General features: G+C 33.0%; 1 protein-coding gene across 1 annotated transcript; it reads right to left on the reverse strand.

Moving 5' to 3' along the window:
- Positions 1-4,867: 4,867 nt before the first annotated feature.
- LOC107962733 (dolichyl-diphosphooligosaccharide--protein glycosyltransferase subunit STT3A) lies at positions 4,868-13,340 on the reverse strand. The gene is made up of 23 exons (XM_016899225.2): positions 12,788-13,340; positions 12,445-12,507; positions 12,246-12,301; positions 12,076-12,147; positions 11,853-11,958; positions 11,713-11,763; positions 11,384-11,479; positions 11,130-11,189; positions 10,934-11,047; positions 10,091-10,177; positions 9,511-9,614; positions 9,003-9,098; positions 8,521-8,641; positions 8,346-8,426; positions 8,129-8,260; positions 7,788-8,021; positions 6,927-7,070; positions 6,368-6,554; positions 6,196-6,293; positions 5,897-5,976; positions 5,718-5,805; positions 5,323-5,412; positions 4,868-5,171 (listed from the first exon to the last, which is right to left on the reverse strand). The coding sequence occupies exons 1-23, from the start codon at positions 12,926-12,928 to the stop codon at positions 5,106-5,108; spliced, it is 2,367 nt and encodes a 788-aa protein (XP_016754714.2). The 5' UTR covers positions 12,929-13,340; the 3' UTR covers positions 4,868-5,105.
- Positions 13,341-13,549: the final 209 nt, after the last annotated feature.

A 13,549-nucleotide genomic window follows, 5' to 3' on the forward strand; every position in this document is an offset into this window, starting at 1 on the left:
TGCCCGTTGAACCATTTAGAATTACATCGGATACTCGGAAAAGCTCACACGAAGTATATCTGTACATATAACTGTAAGCTTTCCTTTACATCATTGCTCACACGAGCTGCGGGTCGAAATATAAGCTACACGATGCTGCTCACACGAGCTGTGGAGAATCCGTAATAAATGCAGGACCTCAGCCATCGATAGGATATTCAAGACCAACACCCTAGACATAAAATCCCTAATGACATGTCATTTGTATCCTAAGATTTCCTAAAGTTCAACAGGGACTTAATATCCGTCAATTCATCATAACATTGACATGTTCATATATCGATCCATTTGCAACATGAATAACATTATAACAATCAATTTAAATAACATAAACATGATAAATGTTCATACGAACTTACCTCGATGACTAGGGGCGTGAAGGTTAAATCGAGCTAACCCGAAGCTTTTGTTTTCCCTTAATCTAGATCCGTACGTGGTTTATCTTGATCTAAATAGATAATTATATTCAATTAAGTACTTCAATTAACCTTAAACATTCAATTCACATTTAATTCAATCCTTATTTCATATTTATGCAAAATTATCAATTTACCCTTAACATTTAAACCTTTTCACAATTTAGTCCTTAAGCTTATAACTTAAAATCTAACATTTTAATCTAATTCCATTAACCAAACATGTAAGGGACTTTGAAACAACTCTTATTTACCATCATTTCACAACAAAACATGCAAGATGAACATGTTTTCTTAGTTTATTTCACAACTCCAATTTACCTATTTACTATCATTTCACAACTCCTATTTACCTATTTACCAAACATGTAAGATAAACATGTTTTCTTAGTTTATTTACGTTTTATTTATTCATTTACCTTTTTGCCCTTAAAAAACTATCAAATTTTCAATAAAGCCTAATCCATATAAATCCGCTAACTAATCAAATGGTCTAATTACCATTTAAGTCCTTTAGTTTAAAATTCAATGGCTATTAGACTCTTTTAACTAATAGAACTCAATTTTTTTTAGTTTTTACGATTTAATCCTTTTGACTTAATTAATCAAGCAAACATCAAAATTTTTTAACGAAATTTTAATATGAAATTACTATAATTCCATAGACATTAACATAATAATAAAATAATAATTTACTCGTCAGACTTGTCGTCCCGAAACCACTGTTCCGATTTCATTGAAAACGGGCTGGTACAATGAATATGTTTCTTGGATTATTATATAATAGTCACAACATTACTCATTGTGGTAACTATGCATACAATCCTTAGACTTGAGATCATCATTGTCCCAACATAGTGAGTCGTATATTTTGATACAGTCAAACGTCTACTATAACAAGTTATAAAGACTGATGTTGGGTATGCCACAATCTATGTAGTGGGATATGATTTATCAAAATACGATTTGTCCCTTCTACGTGATGGGAGCAATATCTTAGGCTAGTTGATGAAATGAGACTAGAAATGCATGGCTATGCTCAAATAAGTTAATATGAGATATTACACTTATTTTTTTATTGTAGTCTACTTCGGGTATCAAGAAACATGAGATTGGACTTTGCAAGTGTGACTATTCCATGACTTGAATCCAATCGAGATATAACGAAATTATGGAACCTTGAGTGGCCAATGTTGGGTTGTCGGGACGCCCTATGGCGCAACGAAAAAATTATTCCAGCGATCCAAACTAGGAATCCATGCACCAGGAAGAAATCGAGAAGGAAATGTTTGAAAATATGCCTTTTGAAATCTGAAAATACGAAGGAACCACTGTTGATTTAATCCTCTTCGCACATTGTTGATCCAAAGCTGCAGCAGAATCGTCCCAGCCTCTAAGTAGTCCACCCAGTTGCGAACAAAGAAACAAAAACTCTCTCTGAACGTTTTATAGAGTTTTTTCGAAAAAAAATGCAGTTGCTAGACCTAGATTTCTTTTCCTTTTCGTGGTTAATATTGGTAACGCTCTATCACCTTAGGGTTTTTATGATTCCCTTTTATTTAATATCCATATTAAAATTGGAATCACCCTTTTTTGATGCCAGAAAATACATGGAAAAATCATAATGTAATATCATTTCCAAAAAGATATTAATTTTCATATTTTTTATGTTTGACAGAAATTATTATAACACTTCATTTTAATAATTTCAGTAAACAATAAATAATTATATTTTATATGAATCAAATTCATACATTTATTTTAACTATGTTCTCTATTCATGTATAACGAATTTGTACATATATTATATTTATTATTTAACTGTTAAATTAAATTAATTCAATAGTTAATATAACTATCGTGACAGTTAAATTTAATACCAACTGTATTTAGATTCTGTTCGTTTCAATCATAGGGTGTGACCTTGTAAGCTCTTATAATATTGGTAGTATTACTAGAACACTTCTAACGTTATAAGCAATGAGTGGTATCTAGCAATGCATCATTATTATCCAAATTATAAAAAGTCGTGGTTCGACATAACCTTTTTGTGATAAATTTTCATGTATTATATTCTTTTGTCCTGATTTATTAAGTTTTGTTGAAACTCATGGCAGTGGGCATAGGACTGATGTGATGTAATTATTAGGAAGTTAGGCTTTCAAAATTCTTTTAGAATAGAAGTAGTGGGTTTTGTTGGGAGAGTTTGGCTTTTTTTGGAATGATAATATTAATATAGAGATTATCCAGGTTCATCCTCAAATGGTTCATATGTGAATTGATAATAAGCAATGGACATATTTATTTCTATGTTCTGTCGTGTAATATCCTTAAATCGAGTCTAGTAGTTTTGGGTATATTTTTTGGGTTCTGAGTGTGAAATTAGGAATTTATAAGGTTTTTAGTAATTTTTAATTTCATTTAGGAGGTTAATTTCATCTAAAATCGATTAAATAATAATTCGAAAATTTTTTTAAAAAAATATTTCAAAAAATTAATTTTAAAGATTTAAAAAAAGTATTAGTGAAAATAATCAATTTGGGTTGAAAAAGAATTTTAAAATAATTTTTATTGGGGGTAATTTGAGTAAAATTTAAATATTAATTAAATAGGATTTAATTGTAAAATAAGGGAAAATTTAGAGTATTTATATGGCTAATAAACCTTAAAATTCAGAACTTTGGAGGGAAATAATTAAATGATAAAGTAAGGGAAATACGGGAGTAGCTATTAGGGAAATTTCCCAATTTTTAAATTTCTAGTGAGTGGTTTCAGTTTTAAAACTAAGGTATTTACCCAACTTTTCACCCATTTTACATCATATTAGAGAGTTTTAAAATTCTTTTTCTTTGCATGATTTTAAAGATCTATCATCAGAAAATGAATCCTACCAATTCTTTTCTCAAAATACTCTCTCAATTCACGCAAAATTATTCTCAAAAGTAGCAAAAAATATTCTGAAATTTCTCAAGTTTCTTGAATCAAGATTTTCAATTAACGAATTTAGAGCTAATCAAAAGTAATCTTCAATCCTAAACTTGTTTTTATGATGATTAGAAATATTTTCACATGATTTAAGAGTTAATTAAAGGATTTTTATCAATGTCATCTTCTTCCAAGAACACATGGTTCTTTAATAGTGGATTTTGAATTTTGAGAGAAAATCCACAAATCAATGGATGTTCCAACTCAAAATAGATCTATTAAAAGGTTTTTGATCTTATTTATCAATATTAAACATGATTTGTGAGATAGTTTAAATAAATCTAAATTTCATCATCTTCATGAACCGATTTTCCAGAATTTTGTGAAATTGATTTCAAGATGAAATTGATACTTAGTATAAGTGTATTTGGTCTAATATTGAAAATTGAAAGTGTTTAGGAAGGCCGGAGAGATTGATTTTGTGAGGAATCAAGTTTTCGACTTGATGTTACAAATCTGATAAGGTATCTTTGTGAGAGGATTTAGATTAGTATAGTTAATCAAAATTTATGTTTATTATAGTATTGGAAAGGTGATAATATTTGCTTATCTCTATTGAAGTTCCGAATCTTGAGGTCCAAGCTAACCGGAATTAAAACTTAGATTTGCTTGGTTGATCACTTGTTTGTGGTAAAATATTTAAAATAAATTATTAAAATTCACATTCAAATGAACCTAGAGAAATAGTTGTCCTAGTTCAAATGCACTTGAGCAATCATTTCTCTAAGTTTATTTTAGATGCAGCTTTAAATAAATTTTAAATGATATCTTTAAAAACTTTAATATTTTTCAAATTTACTTATGATTTTTAATAATTTTTAAATAATTTCATTTACATTTTATAATTTTCTAGAATTTATTTATAATTATCCAAAAAAAATCAAATTTTTTAAATATTTGTTAGAATCAATATGATGCACATATGATCACTACATGTTACCATTCGATTGATTTATTTAACCGAAAAACTTAATTAAGCCAATATATATAATATATTGCCTTTGAAGCCTAAATTTGTAGCAATCAATTTATGCAAAATTGACAAAAAAAAAGTACTGTGATTTATTATCTGTAAATGTTCACTTTTGAAATTAATAAAGATTAAATTGCTTTAATTTTTTTTTAAAGAAACCAATTCTTAATCCCACATATCACAAATAAAATAATTCAACCACATACAACTTCAATAACCAGGCTAAACATCTTTCTACCAGTTATATCATCTGAAAAGGTAAACTCCATTTTAGGTGAATATTTGGATCATGCATTTCTTTTCTTGGTTTACAAGAACTGTAGGAATCAAGAAGTGTTTAAAATGAAGTCTTTATAAGGGAAACATGTTATAAATATATTAAGCTTGTTAAACCATGCAAAAGATAGTGTGAAGTAAACAAATTTATAAACTAACCTAACAAGAAAAATGATACTTTTCCCTGAAATTTAATGTGTTAAACGTTTCGATGATTTCGTAAAGATTATAGCGATCAAGTCAGGTGTTCCACAAATCCTGTTTTACTTTGATTGTCTTGGTTGTATTTCTACTTAAGAGGAAAATTACCTTACCATTGCCTGAATAACTGGATCATCTCTCTAAAAGGCTCCCTCATGCATACAATCCTATTGAGTTACAGATGCTTTCACCATTGTTATAAAATATTTGTGTTCTTACTGCCATGGATTCTTCTTTTTCGTTCCACTTCTTTTAGGACTGCTTGTTGTTGAGCTAGTTTTCTGCCAAAACATATAAAGATTAAAATTAAAAAAAAAATGCATAGGTTAAACATCAGACTAGACCTTATGATAAAACTACAAATAGGGAGAATCATTGTGTCACTGTGTGTCTGTGTGTGGATCATGGAAATAATATATTGACAATATGTACCGATTTTGATTTCTTCGTCTTTCCTCGAATCCTGTTCTTCGGAGGCTTCAGTTTATATATCCGAACCATCCAATGATGAGTTGTGAATGCCTAAAAAAAAGATGGAGAGAGAAACTTATCAGGAAAATACTTGAACAGAAAAACAACTAATCATCATTACTCATCCGCCACATATGTTATAATATCAAATTATTGAACAATCCAAATGGCGACTAATCTTTAATTTTTAGACATCAGCAACCAGCAATGTGAAGAATAAAACAAGGAAAATTTCTCTCTCCAATAGTATCACATCATAACATGTTTCACGGAGAAACTATTTGAACAAATATTATTGGCATTCATGATTTGCAGGAGGTGCTATCTGAAAAAAATGAAAATTACAATCATCTTACCTCCTCGAAATGAGTGAGCTTAAAATATTTCTTTCCAATTTCTGTCTGCCTAACTCTATCGAAGCCTTTCCCATCAGTTTCTACAAACCTGTAGACGGGTAATCAAGGGATGAAGCACCTAGGCTAAAAGCAAACCTGATAAAAACTACATATAAACTCAAAAGCAAACAGCAACAGACCTGTAATAAGAGAGTTTATACATTAGACAATTTAGCATGGTGGGAGTGGCCTGGGAATCAATGCGATACTGGCCATCTCTCTGTAGAGCGTAATTAAGTCATGAAACAGTTAATATTTAAAACAAGTGAAATAACTGGCTACCCTATTCCTTAGAGAATAAAGCATCCAGTCTTAACTCAGTGCAGTGACATTTTATCACCAAGGAATTATTTCGGGATTTGGACTCCATAAAAGAAAGAAAAACCAACAAATGGAACAACTGTGGTTTTTTATGGCAGTGCTAGCACAGAGAACTTACCAGGTAATCAGGTTCCTTGATATGAGGAAACACACCACCTCCAATTCGAACCATCCAGAGGAACTTGTTAATATCATCACTGGGGTAGCCAACGAGACCTAATAAGTGAGGTAAATGTCAGCAATAATATATTAGGGAAGCATATTTCAAGTAAACAAAGAAGAATTCAAACCTCCAAAGACGACTAGAACATATTTTACATCCAAAGAGTGGAAAATTTCCCAAGCTGCCCTTTCAGGAGAAGACATCGCAGTACCAACAGTTGCAATATGAGTATTGTTCCAGGTATTATTGTCAACAATGACTGTGCGATTAGCCATAGCAGTGGTTTGGTAACCATAGTCCCACCAAGAGGCAACCTGCAAGGAGTTTCACTTAGCACAGTCAAACAAAACTTCTTTTCACACCCAGCTTATTTTATTAGAATATGTTATATTCAACAAAAAGTAAGCCCCTAAGTGCAAAAATAGTTCACCCCAGGGAACAATAAGAGGAAAACACATAAATCAGCAAAAACATCACCAATAAGGAATCAGAGCCAACTCATTATATGCTCAGCATATCAACATAGACCACAAAGCTTGAAGTATTCTTTTTTCATTATTTATTCCACAAAAGTGTGGGAATCAAGAAAAACTTCCTGCCCATCAGACTGGTTGCCTAAACTGATTCCAAAGTTGGAAAATACAATATGTTTTGAAATCTATGAGAAAGAACACAAGAGAACTTACTTTATCATCAACATCTGTATTATGGCGCAGCCATGCATAAGCCTCTCTAAAATCATCAAAAACATGTAGACCATCATGAGAACGAGATGTTAAAACAATTGAGGGGGCTGAATAAGCTTCAGCTGCAGCCCAAACACAGTGAACCTGCAAAGGAAAGTGCACAAGTGTGAGAGGGATTTTACAATTAAATCAACAAGTAATGAGAAAAAAAAGGAATGAAAGAAAAGGAAATTCCAGTGAAAAAAAGCTTAGTGTGTGTGTAATATATATTTCTATCAGAACTTCTAAATTCAGCATTCTAGTTACCATGGTAAGAGAACATCAAGGTAGCCAAATTGTTGTAAAAAAACAGAGAGACCACTAGCTTTTACATTCCGTGATGACTAATCATCATTAACTACCATTTAGGAACCTTTATATGACACATCTTAAACAAGACCAACTCTCAACTATTCCATATAAATACAGCATAGTATCATATGACAAGAATTCAACAGAGACTTACATTTTTCTTAATCACTCTAAAGCTTAAAGCTCATCAACTGGCCATAAGAGAATAACAAAAAAAAAAAAAACTTAAAGTTCATCAACTGGCCCAAGAAAAAAAACTTAAAGCTGAGCTCATATATGAGTATAGTCATCATTCCTTTCTCTTTTTCCTCTCACACCCTTCCAATGCTGAGCTCATGCACCTAGTGCAGGTTCTACACCCAACTGACGATAACTTATATCCACATAGAAGGTAAGAAAACAGCTAATTAACAAATCCTTAATAACAACTAGAACACAGATCAGCATCATATCACAGCCATAACAGCCTACAAAGTAAAACTTGAGGAGATAAAAGGGAAACCAAAGTACCACATAGAAAGCACCCAACAAGACAAGTAGGAGAAGAGAAATCACAGATGACTCCAAAGGCAAAGCAAGAAGCCTCTTCTTCTCAGCTTTGGCTTTGGTCGAAGGTTTTTCACCATGCTCCCTTTCCTTCTTCTTGCTCTTCCTTGAGGGTCGATTCTTTGCTGTCTCTTCAGGTTTTTCAGTCTTCACTGCATCAGTCTGTGATTCAGCAGTAGAGGAACTAGTTTCCGCAGCCTTCATGATCAGAAGCAGCAGAAAAGAATTTTAGTCCTGTAGCTAAATTAATTCATCAAATGATTGGTTAAGTACAAACTTCTAATGGATAAATAGAGCATCCTCACATCAACTTCAGTATTGCTTGATGCCCCAGAAAGCTGAAACTTAATTGATCCAGTGAAAACATCAAAAGCTTGGGAGAGAGCAATTCCAGATGTGATACATGCAGCTGGAGCAAGCACAAGCATAAGGCGTACCTGTATGATTAGAGAGGCTCCACATTATTAGGACATAGGAATGGGATTAATGACCTGAAATCGATTGTGTCCATCTCCCTCTTACCATTACTCCAGAGAAATATACAGATGTTGCAATATAGAGGACCACGAATGAACTTGCATCTGATAAAGGTAAAAAGCACGCCTTCCAACAAGGGAAAGAACAATTATAGATTATACTGCATAAACTTTTAAGTTATAGGCAAAAAGTCAATATGTTCCAAAACCTTGAGACTTACAATGATACCAGCTGGAACTAAGAATGCCAAAACATTAATGTCCATGAAATAAGATGGCCATGTAGGTGGTTGATGTTCACTAACACTAGCAATTATTGGTATATATTTGCTTGCATAAGTCCTGTCAAAAAGCAGTAAAAACTGGAAATGAAGTTACACAGCTAATTTTGAACAACTATTGACTGAACGAATGGCACAAGGTATTAAAGTGAAAATACTATTTGAATAGGACACCCACTAAATGCTAAACAGATCAGATAGTTTTCTGGTATCTAATTCATGTATTAGGTTTAAACAATTGGCACAGAACAAAAGGCCCCTCCAAAATAGATTCATCCAAACCAAGATGTCAGCACAACTTCAGTTTCAAGGTGCATCAGACTGCACCATCCTTTTATTACAGTCCTACCACCACCTCTTCATTCACAGTTTCACCCAAAGCACATTAGCATGTAAGATAATGGAATGAATTAGGTACTTACGGGTCAAGCAGACTTAAGCTTCGTCCACTCCATCCCTTCGTTGGACTGGAAGCTACTAATGCTATAAGAACAGCTATAACAGCACAACATACTGCCCTGAGAACAGAAATTATACGAGGTCATGTAATCCTCCATCTAATTCAAATGCTTATCAGTTACTGAACAAGTCCAGAAGGAATATAATTTATCTTTGGATGTATGTTGAATTGATTAATAAGAAAGATTAAATTTTAACTTATTCGCTACATATTGTTCTTAGTTTCCATTAGTATATCAATTCATGTTTCCCTGAAAATATTATAGGAGAAGAGAAATGCTTACAGGCCAACAGATACAGGAAGCGTCACAGCAACTTTAAATAGTAATTATTGTTCAATGTAAGATGAATTGATTAATAAGAAAGTTTATATCGTAATATACTTGCTACATTTTGTTGTCAGTTGGCATTAGTATATCAATTCATGTTACCATGAAAAACTTACAGTAGCAGAAGGAAAGGAAAGCTTACAGGCCAACAGATACAACAAGTGTCACAGCAACTTTGAACATCTTGGGGGAAAGAATCCCTTTGATATAGTACACAAAAGCAACCACATGGATAATAATGAAAACCTGCAGTTGGAAAACAATAACAGATCAAAGAGCAAGGAGTAGCATCAAATGAACCAAGAATTACAAGAAGGGGAGGGAGTGAGAGGGGAAAAGGGAAATACGTGAAGTATTTCAGCAATCTGAATATTGCTTTGAGGAATTGAGGAATTCTTGATTTTATTATTACACTCTAAAAAGATCTCAAAAACTACTGTCTTATATTTGTCACTTGTTCTAAAGCCCACAAACCCCTCTTTGAACCCTTAATGCCGCTAGGCATTTAAGCACAATAGTTGGCCACAGAACTAAATCCTCAACTGGAACAATCAATAACATGGAATGCTTGGAAGAAAATGTGACTAGGTCACAGTTGATTGGGTTATTGATAGCGAGGCTAAACTACTTAAGATTGACAATACAAATGAATTGCAACAAGAAAAGTAAGAGAATACAAAAGGCAACCTGTAATTCAGGGGAAAATAGATGAAGAAGCTCACCAAGAATGATGCAAAATGTTCCGATGTCATGACGGCATTAAACCCAACTACTGGCACCAAAGCAGCTAGCAGTGTTCCCAAAACAACCTGAAGTTTCAAGCAAAATCAAGAAGCCAAATAGATCTGGGTCATCTATTCAAGAAAAATAAGGTAAAATTTTTTAAGACTGCAAACATCATTAAGTGAGACCGTTATTATCAGGACAACCTTTTATTCATAGACAAAGTGAAGGTCAAAATTAAATGTAAAGCATAAATAAATCCTTAAACAAGTTCAATTATCTACAAAACATATAAGGTTAAAATATACCTATAATCCCTGTACTTTTCAAAAATTAGGAATTTAGTCCATGTACTTGTATTTCGAGGAATTTAGTCCCTCTACTATTTAGATTTCAAAATTAAAGTCCAACTATTAATACAGTTTCTTTTTTTGGGTTAAATTCACATTAATTACAACATCTTTTTTTAATTTACATCGCTACCAAGTGAGTGGTTTTTTTAATTTCAAAATGTCACAGCAACAAATTTAACCAAAAAAGAAAATAACAGTGTTAACAGTTGGACCTGAATTTTGAAATCTGAAAAGTAGAGGGGCTAAACTCCTAAAAACAAGTACAAGGGACTAAATTCCTAATTTTCAAAAAGTACAGGGACTATAGGCACAGTTTAACCAATATATAAACATCAACAAAACAAAAGCCTGTTCCTTCAAGGTTTTCACAAAACATCAGTTTTTTCAAAATGATAACAGTTGAGCATGATTCTTCAGTAGCATACTGGAAAACATTCCTGTTGATTATTCACTAGTAATTGAAACTTCCTAAGTCATCTAGATACTTACAAGAGGAGCATATGCAATGTACAGCCGAGAAGAAAAACGACCAGTTACAATGCATAGAAGTACGTGCATTGGAATGAGGTTAATAATGAACGTGTATCCTCCCCAAGAGCACACCTGGAAAAACAGAGAATCAACTGAGAAACATAAACAAGGAGTGAAAAAAAGAACTTGGCTAAACAACAGCAAAAGAACCTACCATATAAAAGTATGAGATTGAATTTAGGGTGGCATAAAACAGGGATCCAGTATTTAATGTCTGCAAATAACCAATAATGAAGAGAATAGTCAGACATGAAATAGCTAATAGAAGGAAAATCCAAGCAGAATAAATAGCAGGTCACATATAAAACATGAATACTAATCGCCAGTAGGTTAAATCAGATTGTACCTCAAGCATCAGAATGCAAATTTATAAGAAATCCAATAAATTTACTTTAGTCAAAGTCTGACCTTTATATAAAGATAAAAGGTGAAGATTAAAGCAAATATTGCTACAGCTTCATTGTCATAGCTACCAGCCACAGAACGAGAGATATACGATGGAACCTACAAGGAAGAACAATGAACTGAACAAAGATGCATTCATAAGACATATCAACACCATAAGTTCATAAAATGCATTGCCAAATATTGTCAATAGACACACATATATAGCCAATAAAAGCAATGGTAAGTTTTATATATCAAAAGTGCAGTGATGCTCAGTCACTGCTATTCAAACTTGAAGTTCAAAATGAATGAATGAATAATAATGCAAATATATCTCTTGCATGATTTACCATGGCCAAAAGAGCAGCAGCTGTCAGCCCAGCACCAGTACCCTTAACTTCCTATGAAAATGGCAATAGAATATCAACAAAAAGTAACTGAGGTGAATAACCATATAACAACTAACTATACACATAAGGAAAAAAAAGACCTTAGTCAAAAGGTATGTTGCCCATGAAGCAAAAGCAGAGAATATTGGAGCAGTGAAAACACAAACGGTCTCCACAGACAGTGGAATATTTAAAGAATTTAACAACCTGATGCAACAGGGAAAATGCAAGTCAAATGCAAGGGAAAACTTAAAAGAACAAAACTAATAACAAAATTTAATTTAGTTTTTCCCTTGTTACGTATTAGCCTTCAGGAAAACTTACCACCATATGGTGCCAGCAGTCAAAGTTAATCCAGGATAAACAGTTCCGCCTATCACACGCCCAAGAGGATACCTCGAATATACCAAAACACAAACATGCTATTCAGAAATCTAAGTAACAATATAGCTAAAACCATAAACATCATAAATTAACCACCAAGTAATAATTACCAGGTTCGATCATCAAACCAATTCCAGAATTCGTATATACCATTCTTTGCAAGAAACTGAAACCAACAAGATAACCACGTAATCTTGGTATGTAACTTAACGCACCAAAAAAATTGACAAAAATAGCGAAATGGCTATAAAGGAACCAAAAATAGCAATTGTAAATTTGTAAATGAGAGGCGAGATTGGGTCAACTGACCTGAGTGACTCTATAGTTAAAGTAAGGATCGAACTCGTGAATAACACTCTCGTATTTTATAACCTGAAAGCATAAAAGTTCACGAGAGTTTCAAATAATTAAGCAGCTAATTAGCCAAAATTGCAACAAAATATAAATCCCCCCCCCATTCCTCCGACTTTCCCATCATCCGAACAGAAGAAGATTCAAATTGAGAAATCATTTAAATGGGAAAAACAAATATTCAAAAATGAGTCAATCTTCAGCTCAATTTCACTAACGGCGAGAATGATTTTTTTAAAAAGAATAATAGTACAGATCGGATCTAGAAGAATCTCGAAGCGTGGGGAATGAAAGATCTTACGGAGAATAGACGGATCGAGAAAGCCATAACACCGATAAGGAGGAGGATGAAGAAAGAGAGAACGCCGCCGAAAGCATTTCTTAAGGTGTTGTTGGTGTACAGCGTTGGGACGGCAGCGGTTGAGGTCTCTGGGGCCGCCATTGACGGCTAATCAGCGATCACTTGCGAAGAGACAAAGAGAGAAGTATGGAAGGGGCTGTTTAGCTGTGTGACTTTTGTATTGAGTAGACTGAAGAAGAAGACTTTGGAAGAGACAACAAGGAGTGCGGGTGCTCCCTCCGTATGAATACCGTATTTGACCTTATAATGAAACGTGGCATTGCTCGTTCGGACGGACTGCCGATTGGTTAAGTGCTACGTGGTTTGCCACATGTCTTAGCGTTATTTGACTTGCTATTTGCCAACAATACAAAGGACGTTTTTCGGAGGAAAAGAAAAACATTCTTCTATCTTTTTTGCCTTTCTATTAATATATAGAATACTTTTTTTTCCAAGGACAAACTCGGGTTAAATCATATACGCACGCAGGAGTGTAGATGAACAGGACTCAAACGATCAAGGATATGTTCGTGCTCGTATATTTATTTTCAAAGTTGTTCATATTCAGTTCGTGTTGGTTTAAATTTTTAATATCATATTTGAACTCGATTCGTTTATTGTTTAGTGTGTTTGGGATCTATTTGTTTAGTATCTGTGAACATGTTCGTTTAACATTTGCGAACATGTTCATTTATGTTAATGTTAACTAAATAAATAAATAAT

Source organism: Gossypium hirsutum, chromosome A06 (genome assembly GCF_007990345.1).
Source record: "Gossypium hirsutum isolate 1008001.06 chromosome A06, Gossypium_hirsutum_v2.1, whole genome shotgun sequence".
NCBI classification, from domain to species: domain Eukaryota; kingdom Viridiplantae; phylum Streptophyta; class Magnoliopsida; order Malvales; family Malvaceae; genus Gossypium; species Gossypium hirsutum.